Source organism: Labeo rohita, unplaced genomic scaffold (genome assembly GCF_022985175.1).
Source record: "Labeo rohita strain BAU-BD-2019 unplaced genomic scaffold, IGBB_LRoh.1.0 scaffold_122, whole genome shotgun sequence".
NCBI classification, from domain to species: domain Eukaryota; kingdom Metazoa; phylum Chordata; class Actinopteri; order Cypriniformes; family Cyprinidae; genus Labeo; species Labeo rohita.
In genome coordinates this window covers 50,336-70,439 of record NW_026127362.1, presented here as the reverse complement: position 1 = coordinate 70,439, position 20,104 = coordinate 50,336, and the positions used below count along the sequence as shown (strand labels likewise).

The following is a 20,104-nucleotide window of genomic DNA, read 5'->3' as shown; positions in this document are numbered from 1 at the left end:
GAGAGAAATCCTGAGTTTTTTTCAAAAAAATTATCTGTAAATTTTTGTTGTGGAAGTGAACCTCTCCTTTAAAGTATGCTTCTGACTAGAGACTTCATCAGCATTTCAAAATGTTTCATGGCCATTTTTACTCAATTATACCTAACAGATCTATAAGGAAACTTCATTAAAAAAGGGCCAAAATTTTGTACTTACTCTTTGGTGTCCACTGTACAGTGACAGGAGTTGACTGGACCTCCTTTGCTTTTTCCCATCCACTTTGTGAAGTGGGTTTCCATGCTGTTACTGCACAAGAATAAGAGCCCATGTCTGCATCTTGAGTCTGAAGTATTCGTAGAACGAAGACGTTAGACTCTTTCCTGGTCACTGCTATTTCCCCACTGTCCATCCTCTTCTGGTACTCACTGCCTGCAATTAGAGCTCCTTGCTCATTCAGGGAGGCTACAGTGATTTTCTTCTGAGATACATCTCCAGGTGCGTTTGTAGAGTAGGACCAGGTCACACCCAGGCGGCCATCTCGGAGGTGGAGGAGGTCACCTACTTCACAGCGCAGTTCAGTGGGCTCGCTGGTGGACTGAGGGTTCAGAGGGGCTGTAAGGGTCACCTTGAATTGCAACTCTGCGGGAGAGGAAAGGAACATAAAGACAATCAGTCACACATACTGTAACCTATGAATAACATTTGCCTGTATCTTTTTATGAGTTTGCAGATATTTCCCAGCCCAATGGTCAGCCAAACACAGTCCCACCTCAAGCCCATACCATTGCCCATACCATTCAATGCAATATTTTGTTAGCACCACAGAATCACAGCATTTACACTTTTTGAGAAATCAACTAACAAATGACAATTACAGTTGTCTCTGCATTATATGTTGGGACAGGAAAATGTACAGTATTTTAACGCAGAAAAAGTCCATCACCATGACATTTCATCATTTCACAAAGCATGAAGGAAATGTATCAAGGATTCGACAAAAATGCAGCACGACCCGTTTCAACATTGTAAATAAGAAATGTCTGTTTTTTGTTTGTTTGTTTTTTGTTTTTCCTGAAGGATCATGTGACACCGAAGACTGGACAAATGACTGCTGAAAATTTAGTTTGGCCAAAGAGGAATAAATTACATTTGAAAATATATAAGTAGAAAAAAATAGTACTGTTTTTACTGTAGTACTGTTTTCAACCACTGAATTTAAAAAAAAAGGGTAATTGCAACTTTTTTTCCTCACAACAAGCAAAAGCAATATAAAAACTTGCAATTCTGAGAAAATATCAGTCTTTTTTTCCCCTCAGAATTGAACTTTAACTCACAATTGGGAGTTTATATACCACAATTGAGAAAAATAGACAGAATTGCAAGATATAAACTCAGTGAGATACAAATGTACAATTCTGATAAAAAAAAAAAAGTAAAAATTGCAATGTTATATCACACAATTCTGAATATTTCTCGCAATTGTGAGTTTACATCACAATATTCTGAGAAAAAAAAGTCAGAATTGCAAGTTTATATCTCTCAGTTTTAACTATTTCATGCAGTTATGAATTTACATCACAAAATTCTGAGAACAAAATGAAAAATTGTGAGGTTATATCACACAGTTTTGACCATTTCTCACAATTGTGAGTTTAAATTGTGAGTTTATATCTCAATTCTAACTATTTCTCACAACTGTGAGTTTAAAATCACAAAATTCTGAGGAAAAAAAAGTCAGAATTGCAAGGCTGCATCTCTCAATTCTGACTATTTCTCTCAACTGTAAGTTTATACCACAAAATCCAGAGAAAAAGTAGTCAGAATTGCAAGTTTATATCTCACAATTATGACTTTCTCGCAATTGTGAGTTAACATCACACAATTCTGAGAAAAAGGTCAGAACTGAAAGTTTGTATCTCTCAATTCTGACCATTTCTGGCAATTGTGAGTTTACATTACAAAATTCGGAGAGAAAAAAAAAAAACTCAGAATTGTGAGATAAAAAGTTGCAATTCCCCTTATTGTTTATTAGTGGTGAAAACAGGCTTCCATTAAAAAACAAAGCAAACAAACAAACAAAAAAGTTTGGAAAAAAAAAATAAAACATGCACCCTTTCAATGCTATTTCTAGATCAAATACATAAAATAATATCTTAAAAGAATAAAAAACAGATACAATCGTTTCAGGTATGTCATTCATTCATAATGTCTGCAGAGGTATGGCAGTCGACCTAGTTTTCCAGTTTGTCTCTGGGTAGGAAGGGAAGGGCAAGGGTGCACATTCTCTCAATTTTCAGCTGTCATTGTTCAGGCACTGGTAAGCTCACACACACAGGTCTGGCTTTGTGTATTTGACACCAGGCCAGCTCACTCACTGCCACTGCAGTCACACATTGTACCCAGCTGTTGTGTACTTTGAGAAAAGACACCTGTTTGTATGGTAAGAAAACACTTTTTTAGTTCTCTATTGTAAGTGCTACACTTCTAAACACAATGAAAGTGAAGTTATAAAATTAGTCTCTCCAGATGCTCAACCAGTTCCTCTACTCCTCATCTTGAACTGACTCAAATCACACTAGCCTATATAACATTCATGCACTTCCTCTAGCACTGCTGTGTCCTCAAAATCAGGCAGAAACATTTTACACAGAAACATCTCACTAAACAACTGTCATTGGCATATAAAAGGGGAAAAATAAATAAATACATTAACAAAGAGGTCTGAGCTTTGTGCACACACTGCATTTAGTAGCATAGCTTTGAATAACCTGCTACATGGAAATTCCCCAAACTGAATTCATAGTGCAGTTAGAATATGCAAAACACTAATTAACATTTAACGTTGAGGGAGAAGACTTCAAAAATAAGGCAGCATGTTGCACAGAAATCCTTGACATGATTCACTAGCAGAAAACATGGAAGAAAGAAAGAAAGAAAGAAAGAAAGGCAGCAAGAAGTGTGCTGGTGCTCTCCAGGCATTCAGTGAAGAGTATTAAAAAAACTGAACAGAGACAGAACTCTTACATTAACAGTTGTAATGTTTCACAATGAGCCATCAGAATAAGAGACAGAGGAATGCCTCAGAAATAAGGCCTCAAGAGAGAAACTTGTAAGGAGGACTTTGCTACTGGCACTTTAAAGAGGCACATTACCTCATAACAAATCCAAGAAATTAACCTTCTCATATTTAATTTACCACCAATTATAGTTCATTAATGCATAATATTATGGAATAAGACCATTTATGTCACTGTAACGTTTCATGTCTGTAAGTGAAATGTGTTAGTTGTCCTGTGGTGAGACTGACATTTTGAATGTAGATTAAATAAAGCATTAGCAAAATTAGCGTACATTGTAAACATTTTTTGTTGTTTCCCCAGTAAATCACCATATTCAACAGATCTATACAATTTGCATAAAGTATGTTACTGGGAATTTGGTTGTTTTCACAGTATTACTGTATTCTTAGCAGTTTCCCCATTTAATTTAAAGGATTCCTCTACTTCCAGAATAAAAACTGCGCAGTGCTGAACTGATTGAAGGTTAAAAATGCAGTTTCAATGCAGCTTTTTAACCTTCAATCTGTTGAGCACCATTAAAATCCACCATATGGAGAAAAATCCTGCAATGTTTTTCTCAGACTTAAGAAAGGAAGACATGAACATTTTGGATGTCATGGGAGTGAATAAATTATCAGGAAAAGTTTTTGTACATTTTATTCTGATATTATTTGAAAGATAAAGAGTACCTTCAGTGAATATCTGAGCGAATGCTCAGTTTCCGAGTCAAACTGTTTTAACTTTTGAAGCATTTTGAGACCATGTATTCTCTGATTATTGTTGTATACTGTCACTAATTAAGTACTAACCTCAAACTTTATTTTTTCATATTTCCACCATTTATTTTCCATTTGCACAACGTGTTACTGTAAATTTAATAGGAGGCTATTGTTGTATTTTGTTCATTTATGAATTACAATTAATATGCTGGTAATTCTGTTTATTTTATTGAAGTTCAGCTATGAAATGTAAAAGATGAAGACTGAATAAAGCTGTTGGTGTAAAGCAATAACTTGTGTTATTGAATATATTACGAAGTAAAAATAAATAAATGAAAATGGTATAATGCTGTAGTTTGTTTTATAGTACTCTTAAATAGTGTACTTAATTTTACAGCAATTTTTACTATAGTACATAATACAGCAACTACTGGATAATTGGAGCCAGTGAGTTACTGTTAATTTGACAAACGGTTTACAGTGTATGTTTCAACACAGTCTTACTGCTGCTCATAACTATTATGCTTTGGCTAGTTGACTAATTTGTATGGATTTGTGGAATCTCATTTGTATGTCTTCACACTATTCAAAACCACTAACTCATGAAAATGCCACCTCGGAAAATAGCTGTTCACCCGTGAGACTGGGTTGTGCGTTTTCAGCAATGACTCGTTTATAATTTATAACAGAGTCCTGACTGATGTGAAGTGACTCACAAATTTGCTGTTTCATTCACTGTTCAATAATTGAACAATCTGCTGGGAATCCCTGAAAATGTAGTTAAAAAGATATTTTGAAGCTTAAGAACAAAAATATTTATTAATTAAAAAATATATTATTTCCTGGAGTGTAAAACCTCCACATAATTGAAAGAAAGGTCATTCGCAAATTATGCTTATTAAATTTAAAAGTTTGCTTTTCTGTGCACTAGCTTACACTGCTAAAATATATACCTGATCTCATGAAACTGCATATCACTGCAGTTTCCACAGTTTGTATTGTTCCTCATTTGTCACGTTGTACTTTTGTACTTCTCAAAAATTGTCATAACACAAGACCTTTTAAGCAGAGCTAGAAAACAAACAGTTTGTCAGCTACCTGTACTGCACAGCCCTACTTTACATATGTAAAACAAGAAATGTTTTTTCCTCCTGTTATCATATGACACTCCAAAGGCTGAGAAACTGAGTCTTCTTTCCCCTACATTAGTTGAGCCACTGTAACTGTCAAGTACACCAGGAAAATAACTGGATCAATCATTTATAGATAAACAACAGGTTACAGATTATCCACCTCTCTTGAAACCATACTGAACTATGCACAGACACACAAGAGTTAATTTACTTCAACACTGGACTGAACAAAAAGGAAACTGAATCATAAATGACATGGAGATATGTGAGATAAGGGGAGTCATATGAAACTTGCTTTCATATGATCAAATATAATTTCCTATAACACTTTGTTACCAATATCTGCTTTCCATTTTGAAGGGTGAAATGTAGTAGACTGAGATAGGGCAGCCAGTGACTCTGTTTGCTTGGTAAACTTTAAACATCCCTCACACGTCACAGCACTCCAGTCTGGAGGCCGGTAAGAGGGTCAGAGATAACATCAGCGCCAACGGCAAACGAAACTGACTCGATTACCCACAAACACACTGCTGTTAAAACTTTGTCCAGAACTCTCTGTGGGGCTTTTGACAGCAGGCAACTAGTAATCTTACATAGTGAAGTAGGGAGGGGCAAGGTAGAGTATGTTGCGTTCGCACGTCTGGAAGTGTTTGGGACTTTCTATTCCCTGAGGGAGTTTCTGGTCCTGTGAGTAAGTCGATAGAAGCCGGAAAAAAAAAAAAAGAAAAGTGTATTACTTATGCCAGCAACTGTCATGCAAACGTATCGCTCAATTTTCCATGCATGTTGTGTTATTGGTAGACTATATCGAGCAAGATGGTGTGATCTGCACACCAGAAGGAATGTGACCATACAAGCGTTATCTTGACAAAGAATGAGAGGACGGGGTGAAATAAATCAGAGAAGATCGACGGACACGGACCAAAACGATCACACTTCTCATGTATTATATGAAACCCAGAGTATGGGCTGCTTTAATGGGACTTTTTGTCCTTTTGTAGCTATACATTAAGCATCCTTAGACATTCTGATTTTGAGTCACTGCCAATATTTGTAATCCCTCAGGGCCTCTTTACAACTTCAAGTCAAGCTGAGATAAAATGAACACATTTACTAAAGTGAGAGCCACATGAAAGAACTTGGACAGGCAGGAGTGCTTTTAATAAAATACTATAAAAAGTCACAGCTACAGTCTAGAAATCCCTTAGAGTCTGCTCTCATTGTTCATAATGCTTCATAATAACAGGGACTTAGAAAGGAGCATTGTCTCCTGTCTGGTGTCTACAGGCAATCATTTCTCTTACAAATCCCAGCATAAATTAGAAAGTTAAATTAATGATTTCTGTAACCCAGACAACCATGCTAATCTCAGGCTCAGACGGCAAATCTAAAGTATGTGTACTGACTTTCTAATGCATATTGCTCACAAAATACACATGCCAGAGTGAAAAGAACAGGTTTAATGAAACTGCAGAATACAGCTATGCGATTTTTCCGATTTTATAGATTAATTTGAATTTAATGTTTTGACACAATTTTATTATTTTAGAAATCGGGGAATTGCAATTTTGAATAGAAATATTACCAAACGTTAGTATTAGACACTGACAATATGCCAGTGATCACAGTAAAGAAAAAAAGAATGGTCCAACCACATTTCGTCGCACGAGATTAAGCGGTCACATGTAACGCACTCATGCCATTCACACAGAATGAGCTTTTGTGTTGACAAAGATGTGATACGGGCAGTGTAATAAGAAAAACATTCAAGTTGAGAATGTGGACAACATGTGGACAACTTCATGTGGTGCACTTGGAATAGAAGTTTCTTTAACTAGGTTAATAAAGAAAAGTTACTTGAATCATGTTGTAGCTATATTTTCAAGTTGACTAGTTTTAAAAAAAAAAAAAAAAAAAAAAAAAATCAGTCAAAGGTTCCAAAAAAAAAGAACGAAAAACAAATTGATATTTTATTTTTTTTGTCATAACGCCCAGCCCTACTGCAGAAAAACAAAATAATTTCAATGTATCAGGCTGATAATAAGTAGTAAACTAACTACACTTTTGCAAGATTACCACATAAAGTAAGCAATGTCAACTTTTGTAATGTACGAGCAAAGAGTAATTTGAAATAGTGAGTTATAATGTGAAGTTTGATTTTGAGAGTCTACTGAGCATGCTCCGTTTGATCACTGATGCCTAGTTCTGCAAATCCTTTTGAGGCAGAACAACTCTACCTTGTTGCCACTACGGCTATCGAAGCAAGTTTTTACTTGGTTTAAGCATTAATATTTTTGTATTTACTATGGAATGGATTTATGAAATGTACGCACTGTAACACTGTATTTACCTGGACAGCTTGAGTTTGCTTTTATAAAGTTATAAAGGCTAAGCTTGAACATTATATTGTTACTGAGCATGGCCAATGGCACAGCACACATCCATTTAATGTTTTGTGTTTGGTCAAAACAGGGGATTTCAACTTGTGTAAAAAGTGTGATTAGCGTTAGGTTTGTTCAATTATCTAAAAGTACTTAACTGCTGCTGAACAATTTTGAGTTTAGAAAACATGCAGTTGTGTAAACTACTTAAAGGTACATTATAGGTTATTCAACCCTCTATTTAACTTAATGTCTTAATGAAGTTTGTTGAGGAAGGTTAATTTAACTTAAAAGCTTTTAAAAATTGTTGGCACAAACACAAGCCACAAAATGGATGTTTTTTATTTTCATTTCTTACACAGTGACGAAATTTGGAAGCTAAGACTTCATACCAGAAGTAACATGCTCTGTCTTGTCTGTTAATGCATTGTCAGTGTCATCTTTTTTCCGCAATGTATTTTTTACTGCGTAAGAACATTTGTCGGATGTAGTACAAGTAACTAAGGGGGGGGGGGGTCAGCAGTGTCTGCATGGTCCCATGAAAGGTTGCGAATAACATGGTCTGAGTATCCATAGACTCTCAAACAACCTTTAAGCTTATTGCTAAGTTTGCATCAGCTTATAATATTTACTACCAAATGGATGAAGAAAATGAATAAAAATTGTTTAAGAACTGAGGCAAGGTCACTAAATAAAAGGGGACATCACTGTACTAGAAATGTCGTCACATCTTCCAGTCATCCAGTTTCCAGTCATCAAACATGGAAAATAATATCTTGTAGCAGCACTGCACATTTTAACAGAAGGCTGTGACTCAGAGGCTCACCATAGTACCAGCTATTTTTTAAAGCACAACCTCATAATCACGTTACTGGTAATGGGACTCATCAGTGTCCCTATGTCTTGTGAATCAAGACCGTTAATTGTAGTCACAATCTACAAACTCACACAACAAGGAACAGATGAGAGAATGAGATGTGACTCACCTGCGGGCGTCACCACAACCTTTCCCATTTCCTCAGACTTCTCCAGAATCTTACGCCAGTTTCTTCCTTCTTCACCCTGCCTCACCCACTCCTGGGCCGTACACACATACTCCCCTTGGTCTGATGGCTTTGCATTTTTCAGGACCAGTCCATAAAAACCACCTCCACGAAGGTCCAGCTGAAGTCCAGCATCTGTGTAACGCTGGGTGTAGTTGTGCCCGACTTTGATCTTATCATCCGGCCCAAATGTCAAGATTTCCTCCAACGGGCTGCTCCCTTTCCTGACAGACCAGGTAACGGAGAGGAAGGTGTGCTCTGTGAAGCCCCGTGTCGCGTTGCACTGAAGTTCCACTGATTCTCCCTCATTCACCGCTGACTTAGGAATGGCTGGAGCCACCTTCAGACTGTCCCCGATCACTAGACATAACAAATGACACTTTAAAGCAGGCAGGAAAGGAGCTGAAAGATTTTAAAGGTGTGCAATTTCCACATCACCAAACAGACTTGTTAAAATAATGGTTTTCAATAAACCACTTTTCGTTCTTGTTAGGACAAACAGGTAATCATACACCAAACTAAGTAGAGTTATATTTGTCCAGCCACTCAATTGATCAATCAATCAAAAAAACAAACAAACTGTAATTACAAAACAATAATTGGACATGATGAAGGCAATATACTGTACATCTGAGATTAAAAGTTAGGGTAAGTAAGATTTATTTTAAGAAAATTATTTTATTCAGCAAGGACACATTAAATTGATCAAAAGTGACATAATATAATGTTACAAAATATTTCTATTTCAAATAAACACTGTTCTCTTGAACTTTCTATTTATCAAAGAATCCTGAAAAATGCATCATGTTTTTGACAAAAATATTAAGCAGCATAACTGCTTTCAATATTTATAAAAGTGTGAGTTAAGCAGCAAATCAGTATATTAGAATGTTTTTTCAAGGATCGTGTGACTGAAGACTGAAGTAATGATGCTGAAAAATCAGATTTGCATCATAGGAATAAATTACATTTTAAAATATATTTAAACAGAAAACAGCTATTTTAAACCATAATAATATTTCACAATTTTACCGTTTTGATTGTATTTCAGACCAAATAAATGCAGCCTTTTTGAGGAAAAGAGACTTTTTCAAAAGCATTACAAAATTGTACCAACCTCAAACTTCTGAACAGTAGTTTATACCTGAACACTGATTGAAATGAACATGCAAATACATAAATCACACTTAGTTCCCATGTTTTGTCAACATACTAGTGTTTCAAAAATGAAGAGACTTTCATGGCAAAATCTGATTCTGATGTTCCCAAAGTCATCACATGAACCCCTAAGAGACCTTTTTTTTTTTTTTTTTTTTTTTTTTAAGTTATATTTATGGGGATTTTTGCCTATATTTGACAGGACAGTTTAGAGCAGACAGGAAAGCACTGAGTGAAGAGAGGAGGAGGGGCCATTGGGGGCGGGGGGAATCGAAGTCGACACACTAACCACTGGGCTATCGTGCCGACTGAACATTTTATCTCTATTTTTTTTTTTTTCAGCGAAATTAACACTTGGGTTATCACTCTTATTTCCTCACCATTTCTGTACAGGAAAAAGAGGTTTTGCTTCTCATTAATCGCGTGGTTACCAGTACATCACAGCATCACCTAAAAAAAAAACACTAAGAGGCAGACTGCATTTGACCCTTGACTTTTCTCACACTCTGTGTCTCTCAGTATCATACTGAAGAAGGCTCTCTTTTGGCTAAAGTTTTAGTGAAAAACCTAATGGTGACTGCTTCCTTAACGGTCTACTCTAGGGACTGACACCAAACAATTCCCAGAGGGAAAACAAATCTACAAATAAAAGGAAAAGTTCACCAAGACATTAACATTACCTCATTTACTAACCCAGAAAATCTACAAATGAAGCTGGATCAGTGAGATATAATCTGAAGTAGTCAAATATAACATTTAATTAAAGATTTACTTTATGTCCCCATGTGTTGTTTGGTGCTCTGCTAGTGTTAATATTTTTTTTTATTACTGTCCATCTCCAAAAGTGGAGAGGAGTAATAAAATCAAAACACTGTCTTTAAAAAAAGCTTCAGAGCTCATCCGTTAAGCTCCACGGGGTTTTGCTCTAGTCGACAAAACAAAGAATAAGTCTTTGTATTTTTGTCTTCAAGCCTTGCAGTGCATCATGTTCCATTTAATCTTTCAGTGCAACCTTGTTTAACTTTATAAAGCCTACTGTATCATATCTGATACACATTTTACAAGGCTTCTAAATAAATCAACATGATCAAAACTTTGCTGAAAGAATTATTGGACACACTCTTTCACACGCCAATCTGTCATCTGGTTAATAGTTTATACTTTTCAGCAAGTAAAAAGCCTTTTAGTATAATTGTAAAAACATCTCTCTTCAGGTTGTGGTTCACATGTCTTCTTTCTGTGAAATCTAATCTTTAATGGTTTTTATATTGTAAACATAATAAGTTCTATATTTAGTAATGTAGCGTCTGCTTAGGATCATTGATGATCGTTTAGGATTTACACTGTAGAGAACCTTTTAGCCTTTTGACATTTGCATATAAATTACAGACATGGCCTCACGTTCTACATTTATATGGGTGTTTAATGGTCTATGGTTTCCTCCTTGCTCTCACGAAGATGCTAAGCAGATCAACTCTTGTCTCCCCATTGGACTTCAAAGGCATTCCTTGACCAAGCACCTCAGATCCTTGGTGGCTGGCAGACTATTCCCAATACACATAACGCACACACATAGAAACCTTTTTCTTTGTTTAGACTATATTTAACCAGTTATAAATGTACTTGGTATATGCATGTGTTGCTTGTATGTTGCTGTAATATATTAGCCCAGTTACCCCTCGTTATTGATACTAGTTAATCTCTAAATGCATATTTTCAATGTATGAATGTATCTCTGGTTTAATACTTTCTAGATGTTTCATTCTGGGTATCAAAACGATCTGCACTTTATTTTCTGAACAATGGTGTACACCATGTGATTAGAAAATGCATCATACTGTTTGTACTATATTGTGAGTAAAACTGCATCAATTCCCCAAGCCAGCAATAAACATGCAAATGGGCCATAAAGGGAGACAAAGAGAAGTTCTCCCGCTCAAAAATCCAAACTTTGTATTGGCCAATTCACCCAAAGGTGGGTGTGATAGGGAAACTATCAAAAGACCCTAACACCAACCCATCCATGCTCAAACCCTTCGAGACACTCTCCTTTGAGTCAATTTTCCGGTAGTTTATCTTCAAGTAACTTTGTCGACTCGCTGTGGATTTTCCTATCTTCGAAAGAAATAGAGAAAACCTCCAGAACGCCTAAAGGAATTCATCGAGAACTTCCATTGTCTACCGCATCAGGACTCTTGTTCAGCAACAAAGCCAATGCAAGTAACCTTTACAACTATTTAGATGCGTGTTTTAAGTTGAGCCCCTTTTTAAGGTGATTTTGCTTCTCTGATGATTCTCATGTGGTCGCTGGTTAACTGATGCTAAATACTGCCATTCTTGCCTTCTCTCTCTCTCTCTCTTTTCTCATTTTCTTTCTCTATGTATATGTACACATGTTTTGCTTAGTTAGTTTTATGTTAGCTGCAGTTCTATTTATTAAATTGCATATATTCACAATTGATTGTCTCTGTGTGCTGCTCACAATTTGAAGTCACTGAATGTTTGATCTTGCTACATGCGACATTTTGAGTTTCTTACAAGTTAAGTTACTGCTAGTACTGACTGAAGTAGGAAAGTTATTCTTTCTTGGCCAGAAAGTAACCTTTCCTAGAACTGATGAATGATTATACTGTCTATTCGGTGGACGAACAGATCAAATAATTGTAACGTTAATTCTGCAACAGTTAATTCTAAGATCTGATTAAAATATTCATAATTAACTATAACCAGTTATACTTAATCATAAATATTTCCCTTTTGAGCTAATTTGCTACAGTAATATTTCAAGATAACCCTTTACTGGATTGAATCAACTCATGTTTACCTGTTTAACCACTTTTTTCATGATTTTCAAGAAAAATCATGTTAAATGTGAGTATCGAATGTGAGTTCACTTCCAGAAGCAAAAATTACAGATAATTTACTCACCCCCTCATTATTCAAAATGTTTATGTCTTTCATTCTTCAGTCATAAAGAAATCATGTTTTTTGAGGAAAGCATTCCAGGAATTTTCTCCATATACAGTGGACTTCTATGGTGCCTGCGAACTTGAAAATCATCCTACATTGCTGCAGAAGAACCAACCTAGTGTTTAGTGAACGTGCGAAAAAAGGTCAATCGCCCTTTACAAAAAAAGTTAAAACACTGATGTATGACAAATTTCAATTTGGAGGAGAAAATGAGACGGGAGTTTTTCGACATACCCTAACTGTCTTAAATTGGAGTGCACAGAGTATGCATATGCATCACAGAGCTAGACAAGACGAGCATTTGTGGTTAAAAAGTATATAAATTGTACTTTTTTTTTTTTTTTTAATAACCAATCATTTCGCTAGATAAGACCCTTCCTCATCTGCTGGGATCGTTTATAGCACTTTGAAGCTGCATTTAAACTACATTTTGGAAGTTCAAACTCACGGGAACCATTAAAGTCCACTATATGGCAAAAATTCCTGAAATGTTTTCCTCAAAAAACAATTTCTATACGACTGAATAAAGAAAGACATGAACATCTTGGATGACAAGGGGGTGATTCAATTATCTGTAAATTTTTGTTCTGGAAGTCAACTAATGCTTTAAGCTTTCAAGGAACGTTTATTCATTCATCTCTCAACCATGAGTGTATTACATTGCATTATATGCTTTGCGCCCCACAATTAAAATGACAGAGCTTTGATCATATAACTAAGCATCTGAATATCATTTTAATAAGATATTTTATTGTAAAACATGACAACTGGTATTTATATGCATTTTATGCAAATAATCTTCTATACTTTTATAAAAAACAAATTAATTTAAATTACAAGCTTATTACAATCAGAATTTCATCTTATTTTTGGTTGTATAAATATCAGAAACTGCATCAAATTTTACTCAGCTTGGGCCTTCAAGCAAATTTAAGGAGTTTTGTCTTCCCCCTTGAGTATTCCCCCCTTTTTTAATGATTTAATATGTCAGGTTTTACAGGGTTAAGACGTTGGAGTGGCCTGGTTTTTATTTTAATCAGCTCAGTTTTTGTTTGTATTAGGCAGTTAGAACAGGCCTTTGCTGATTTATTTTTATTTGTATTAGATAAGTCATAATTTCTTTGGGATTTTGTTGCCCCAACTAGACAACCAATAAGGGTTTGTAAGTGCCAACACAGATTTCTAAAATGAAGGGTAGCTGATATATTGGCAACCTACAGTATATAACTTACTTATAACAAATATGTTTAAACTTAAAATAAAACAGAGTTTTAAATTATTTTTTGTCAGAAAAAGTGCAAAAATTGTATCTTTAGAGGTTCAACAGCTTGTCATTGGAGTAGTGTCCTCAAAGGGACATGTTTGTATTTTCTTTACCCCATATTTACCCCATAAAGGGCACATATTAGTACCTTAAAAAAGTAATATGTACTCTTGGTACAGTGACGAGATGCTGAACCCACAAGATACAATTTTTGCACTGAGAGTAAAGTAAGCAAAGTCTTAGCAGGCTTCACCTTACCTTTGAGCTCCACATCGGCATGATAGTTCCCCTGATGACCGAATCAGTGCTCGTGGTACTGCAGCGATACACGCCACTGTCTGTTGCTCTGACCTTCTTGAATTTGAGTTCAACAGCAGCATCTCCCAGCTTATGATGACTGATGTCACCACTGTTAAGCCAGTCCCTCACTGAAGGGTCTGCAAAATTCACTTCAAAGGTGGAGGTGAGCTGGAGCGTTTTATCGGCGAAGACCAAATACCACTCAAAATCCTGATCTCGGGGTCCTTCGTAGTCGGACACATCACAGCGAATGGAGACAGCTTGCCCCTCTACGTGCACAAGAGGACCGACTGGAACCTTCACCACACGGGCCTCACAGAACGACACTGAAAGAAGAAGAGATTTGTCAGGTACCCAGTATGTACTACTTGTATTTGTTCTGTGAGACACATTAATGGACAAATGGGGGGGTATGATCAAATACACAGTATCAGTCACATATCAACATCAGTCATCCTGAGTGATGACGAGTCACTTTTTTTTTCCTGAAGGAAAAGACTGTAAACATTAAATGTGTTTATCCATTAAAACTTTTTTTAGAAGTGCACTAGCACACAAAGATGACCTCAAAGAGATGTGTCTATTTATGGAAATGTTAATTGTAAATAACCACATTAGGTCATGGATGCGTTCAAAGCACCAGAATGAAAACACGCCGCCTCATCTAAAAGTGAATATTAACATTTTATTGGGTTGGGAATTAAGTGCTCTGAGACAAATTATATCAGCATGGCAGCTGAAGAGAGAAAATTCACTAACATGGAACAAGCCAAGGAATGAGCTGAAACATTACACTGGAGGAAACAAGCTGAAAAGAAGAGCAGAGGGACAGAAACCAAAACTGAGAGAAGACGACATGTAACAACTTGCCTATTCATGAGGGATTGGCTGTTCTCGTAAGGTGGAAGACTTAATTCAAGGAACAGAAGACAAACATACTAGAAACTAGTGAAATATACTGTAAAACAAACCTGCCGTGTAACTGAGGTCGAAGCTGTAGTATTAATACAATGAAAGTTGCTATGTGAAAGAAGATCAGAGCTGATTATGTGAATGATAATGAATGGAAATGTGCTGAATGTGCCAGGCAACATGCTGAAGGACATCATCAAAAAAAAAGTTATCTGTACAAAAATACTAAATAGCAATTCTAAAATCATGAACTGTAATGATATAAAAATAAAACAGGTTTTCATTATCTTTTTTAAAAAGTAAATGCTTCCTGTATCTTTTGTCATTGACGTCAAAAGTCACATATCCAATCAAACTCTACAGTACTTTGACACACATTTGTGTCACATGGCAAAATGTTTTAGGCAAACGCCATCATCGACATGCTGTATGACATTCCCTCACTCTCAGAAATAAAGCATGTATATATTTAAGATTGAAGGGACTATATGTAGTCCGTTTTTCAATGTTAACCTCATCCTTCATGTTCCATTAAGATTTCGTACTGTAAATACATCAAAACTACATTTTTTTTTTGTTTAGTAATATACATTGCTAAGAACTTCATTTGAATGACTTTAAAGGCAATTTTCTCAGTATTTTAATTTTTTTTTTCTTTTTGCACCTTCAGATTCCAGATGTTCAAATAGTTGCATCTTGGCCAAATATTGTTCCATCAGTGGAAAGCTTTCAGATGATATATACATTTTAACTTAAAAATGGACCCTTATAACTGGTTTTGTGGTCAAGGATCACAATGTGGCATACTGTTGGACTTAAACAGTCCATAAGATACATTAATAAACTAAAATATCTGTTGTTAAGGCCATTTTCACGACTTTGTATAAATGTTGTGGCACTTGCCACACTTAGTTCTAAAGCAAAACCATGTAAGAACCACTAACACAGGTACACATGATTCTTGAAAAACAGGTTTGCGAGATCTGCTTGCAGTAAACATATTTTACACTCCAACTAGCCACAGGATCACTTCACAGCCCTAAATTAGAAGCTAAACGCTGGTGGTTGGCATGTAGGCAATATTAGACAACGGAGACCTGGAGCTTTACACTATACATCACACATATACAATAACTTAGCTATGAAGGTTGGGTTCAGGGATTTACAGTGGGGGTAAAAACAATAAATAAATAAAAAATAAAATAAATAAATAAACTTTCTCAAAAGAATTAAAAAAAAAAAAAAGCCCAACTCATTATCAGACAAATGTAATGTTGGTTAACTGTACTGGCCTATATAAACTGAAAACACTTTCTGCTCTCATTTGACAGAATTTGAGCTCGATCTCAAACAAGCTGATTTTAGTCATAAAATTATACAATAAACAACCATATTAAGAGCTTGTAATAAAGACACAATGTATGTCTAACTATGTTGTTGTTATCTAAACTAATTAAATACAAACATATACTTTTTACACGCGTTTTATAAACCAGGCCTCCGTGTTACCTCAACATAATGAGAACAGGCGTCTCTTAATCAAGAACTAATCAACTTACCAAGAGCAATAAACAAAATAACAGGACGGAGACCCGCTCCTTTATCCATTTTGTCAAGTGCTGTGCCGAAATTGGTGACCTATCGAAAAGTGTGACTAGGCAAAATGTTGCCACTATTTCATAACAGCTGACTAAAAATGAAATTGACTCATGTGATGTGTGACTTCCTCTTCTTTCTATCTTACATAAAGCATGATCAGATATGATCAGATATTGGTATATTTATGGATACAGTAGGGTCTGACAGATTACATTTAAAGCTACTAAAATGTTACCCCTCTTTATTTAATACATGTGACTATAATGCTTAATAAAGTGACTTGTGTGATGTGGCAGCTCCTCTTATTTATCTAATTTAAACAAAAGTTGTTTGATCTGTACCCACCATTAATTGGCTTAATCATTTACAAAAAGCAAGAACTATTAAGCTTGTTTTCATATGAGCTTTTTGTTATTCATATCAGAATCTGCACTTCATAAAAAATATTTAAAAATATGGTAATATGTGAAGGTATTATGTGGCATCAAGAGAAAAAGCAGAATTGAAATTAAAACATTTATATGCCTTTTTTGTGGCCTACAGGATCCCCCCCACCCCCTGCACAAATTCAATGTGAAAAATGCAGATTGAGAAGAAATTCTGCAACATGCATTCCTTAACATGCATTTATCTTGTTACTGTTCACCCCCCCCAGCCCCCCTTCTGAAATTTTTTTGTTAGAAAACTGCAGCAATGAAAAACTGAAAAACCGTCTCAGGTTACGTATGTAACCCTGGTTCCCCGAGGGAACGAGACGCCGCGTCGAAACGCTAGGGGAACGCCTTCAGCGTGACCGTGCTCTGAATCACATGTGTAATCAGTCCAATGAAAGAGCGAGACGTCATCGGCGGGTGACGTCACCAACCAGGAAGCTATAAATACACGTGCGTTAGAAACCGGCGTCAGCTTCAGGAGAGAAGCAGCGCTCGCAGGGATGCAGGGTGAGGGCCTCGAGACGCGGCGTCTCGTTCCCTCGGGGAACCAGGGTTACATACGTAACCTGAGACGTTCCCCTTCAGGAACTCGAGCCGCGTCGAAACGCTAGGGGAACGAGATGCCCACGCCGCCAGAAGCCAAGTCCCTGCCTAGGAAGAGCTAAGACAAAGGACGGAAGAGCCAGGAGAGACTCGTAAGTCTAGGTCATAAAACCTGACAAAAGTAAGGGGCGTGGACCATCCCGCAGCATTACAGATGTCCTGAATAGGGACACCTTCGAGGAAGGCCTTGGAGGCCGAAACACTCCGGGTTGAGTGAGCCTTGACCCCTAAAGGAGTAGGGAGACCAGAGGACTCATATGCAGTAGAGATAGCATCCACAATCCAACGACTTAAAGTTTTTTGGTGGCCGGAAAGCCTCGCTTAGCCGGACCATAGCAAACGAAAAGCTGATCAGATTTTCTCCACATGGCTGCTCTGTGGACGTACGCGTCCAGCGCTCGAACTGGACACATACAGTTTAGCTTCTGCTGGTCGGGCTCCCGGAAGGGAGGAGGACAAAAGGCCTGAAGTACGACCGGCCGTGGTGCTGAGGAGGGGACTTTAGGGATATAACCCGGACGAGGGTGCAAAAAAGCTTTTGCCAAACCTGGCGCAAAGTCCAGAAAAGAAGGGGCCACTGAAAGGGCCTGGAGATCCCCAACTCTCTTAAGAGAAGTAATAGCAATGAGAAAAACTGTCTTAATCGTAAGGTGACGATCGTAAATCTCTTCAATAGGCTTGAAAGGAGGCCTACAGAGAGCCTCTAGCACCAGTGACAAGTCCCATGGGGGAACACGAGAACGTACAGGAGGCCTCAGCCTCAGTGCACCACGGAGGAAACGTGAGACAAGGGGGTCCTTACCCACCGAAAGACCACCGAGAGGGGCGTGGTAGGCTGCAATGGCCGCCACGTAGACCTTCAGGGTGGAGTGGGATAACCCTGCGGAAAGCCTATCCTGCAGGAACTCCAGCACTGTACCAACTGGGCAGTTAACTGGGTCCTGCTGGTGGCTTCCGCACCAAGAAGTGAAAAGCTTCCACTTCAAGGCATAAAGTTTCCTCGTAGAAGGAGCTCTAGATTGGAGAATGGTCTCAACAACCTCGGTTGAGAGACCGGAAGCTAAGAGGTGTGCCCCCTCAGGGGCCACACCCAAAGTTTCCACAGCTCCGGGCGAGGGTGGAACACAGTGCCCCCCGCCTGTGAGAGGAGATCCCTCCTGACGGGAATCTCCCATGGAGAGCCGTCGAGGAGAGAAATCAGGTCCGAGAACCAAACTCGGCCCGGCCAGTACGGGGCTACTAGAAGGAGGGACACCCCGTCCCGGCGCACTCTCTCTAGAACTCCCGGGAGCAGAGCGATCGGGGGAAAAGTGTACAGACAAAGCCTCGGCCACGTCTGTACCATGGCATCCAGCCCCAGGGGAGCTGGATGAGCTAGAGAGTACCAGAGGAGACATTGCGTGTTCTCCCTCGTGGGAAAAAGGTCCACTTGGGCTGGACCAAACACTCTCCAAATCTGCTTCACCACCTCGGGGTGAAGCATCCATTCCCCGGGCCTCGGCCCCTGTCTCGACAGGATGTCTGCTCCCACATTGAGATACCCCGGCAAGTAAACTGCTCTCAGCGAGAGGAGTTTGCCCCGGGACCACACAAGGATCTGGTGCGCCAGCTTGTACAAGGGGCGCGAACGCAGGCCTCCCTGGTGGTTGATGTAAGAGACCACCGCTGTGTTGTCGGTGCGGACCAACACATGACGGTCTCTTAGGTCCGGGAGAAAGTGCTTCAGCGCTTGGAACACGGCCAGCATCTCCAGGCAATTTATGTGCCAAGTGAGTTGGTGACCTCTCCACAGACCGCGGGCGGTGTGGCCACTCATGACCGCACCCCAACCGGTGAGGGAAGCATCTGTTGCTAGCGTTACGCGGCGACAAGGAGCTCCCAGCACCGGGCCCTGAGACAGGAACCAGGGATTCCTCCACATGTCCAAGGCAAGGCATTCCGCGTGACCTTGATCATGGAAGGTTTTGAGCCACCACTGTAGAGGTCTCATGTACAGCAGGCCAAAAGGTATCACGTTGGACGCAGCTGCCATCAGACCCAGCAGTTGTTGAAACTGCTTGACAGTGAGTGACCGGCCTACTTTGACTCTCCTGACTGCAGCGAGGATCGACTCTATCCGAGCAGGAGACAACCGTGCCTGCATCGTGGTCGAATCCCATACCACACCTAGATAAGTGGTTCTCTGTAATGGAGACAACACACTTTTCTTGGCGTTCAGTCTCAGCCCCAACTCTTTCATGTGAGCGAGCACAACATCTCGATGCTGAGCCGCTAACTGTTCCGACTGTGCTAGAATTAACCAGTCGTCAATATAGTTTAGTATGCGGATGCCCTGGAGTCGCAACGGAGCCAGAGCTGCATCCACACACTTGGTAAAAGTGCGGGGGGAGAGTGCTAGGCCGAACGGAAGAACCCGATATTGGTATGCTTTGCCCCTGAAAGCAAACCTCAGGAACTTCCTGTGTTGAGGAAGGATGGAGACATGGAAGTACGCGTCTTTCAGATCTATCGTCACAAACCAGTCCTCGGACCTGATTTGTGACACTACTT

The 20,104-nt window shown here is 38.5% G+C and overlaps 1 protein-coding gene across 1 annotated transcript in view; it reads right to left on the bottom strand.

Moving 5' to 3' along the window:
• The window catches only part of ptgfrna (prostaglandin F2 receptor inhibitor a), a 32,521-nt gene extending 15,934 nt beyond the window's left edge, over nucleotides 1-16,587 (bottom strand). The window contains 5 exon segments of the mRNA XM_051101051.1: nucleotides 196-618; nucleotides 8,258-8,674; nucleotides 13,965-13,997; nucleotides 14,000-14,332; nucleotides 16,478-16,587. Of these exon segments, the coding sequence (XP_050957008.1) occupies nucleotides 196-618; nucleotides 8,258-8,674; nucleotides 13,965-13,997; nucleotides 14,000-14,332; nucleotides 16,478-16,526 (1,255 nt within the window). The 5' untranslated portion in view covers nucleotides 16,527-16,587.
• Nucleotides 16,588-20,104: the final 3,517 nt, after the last annotated feature.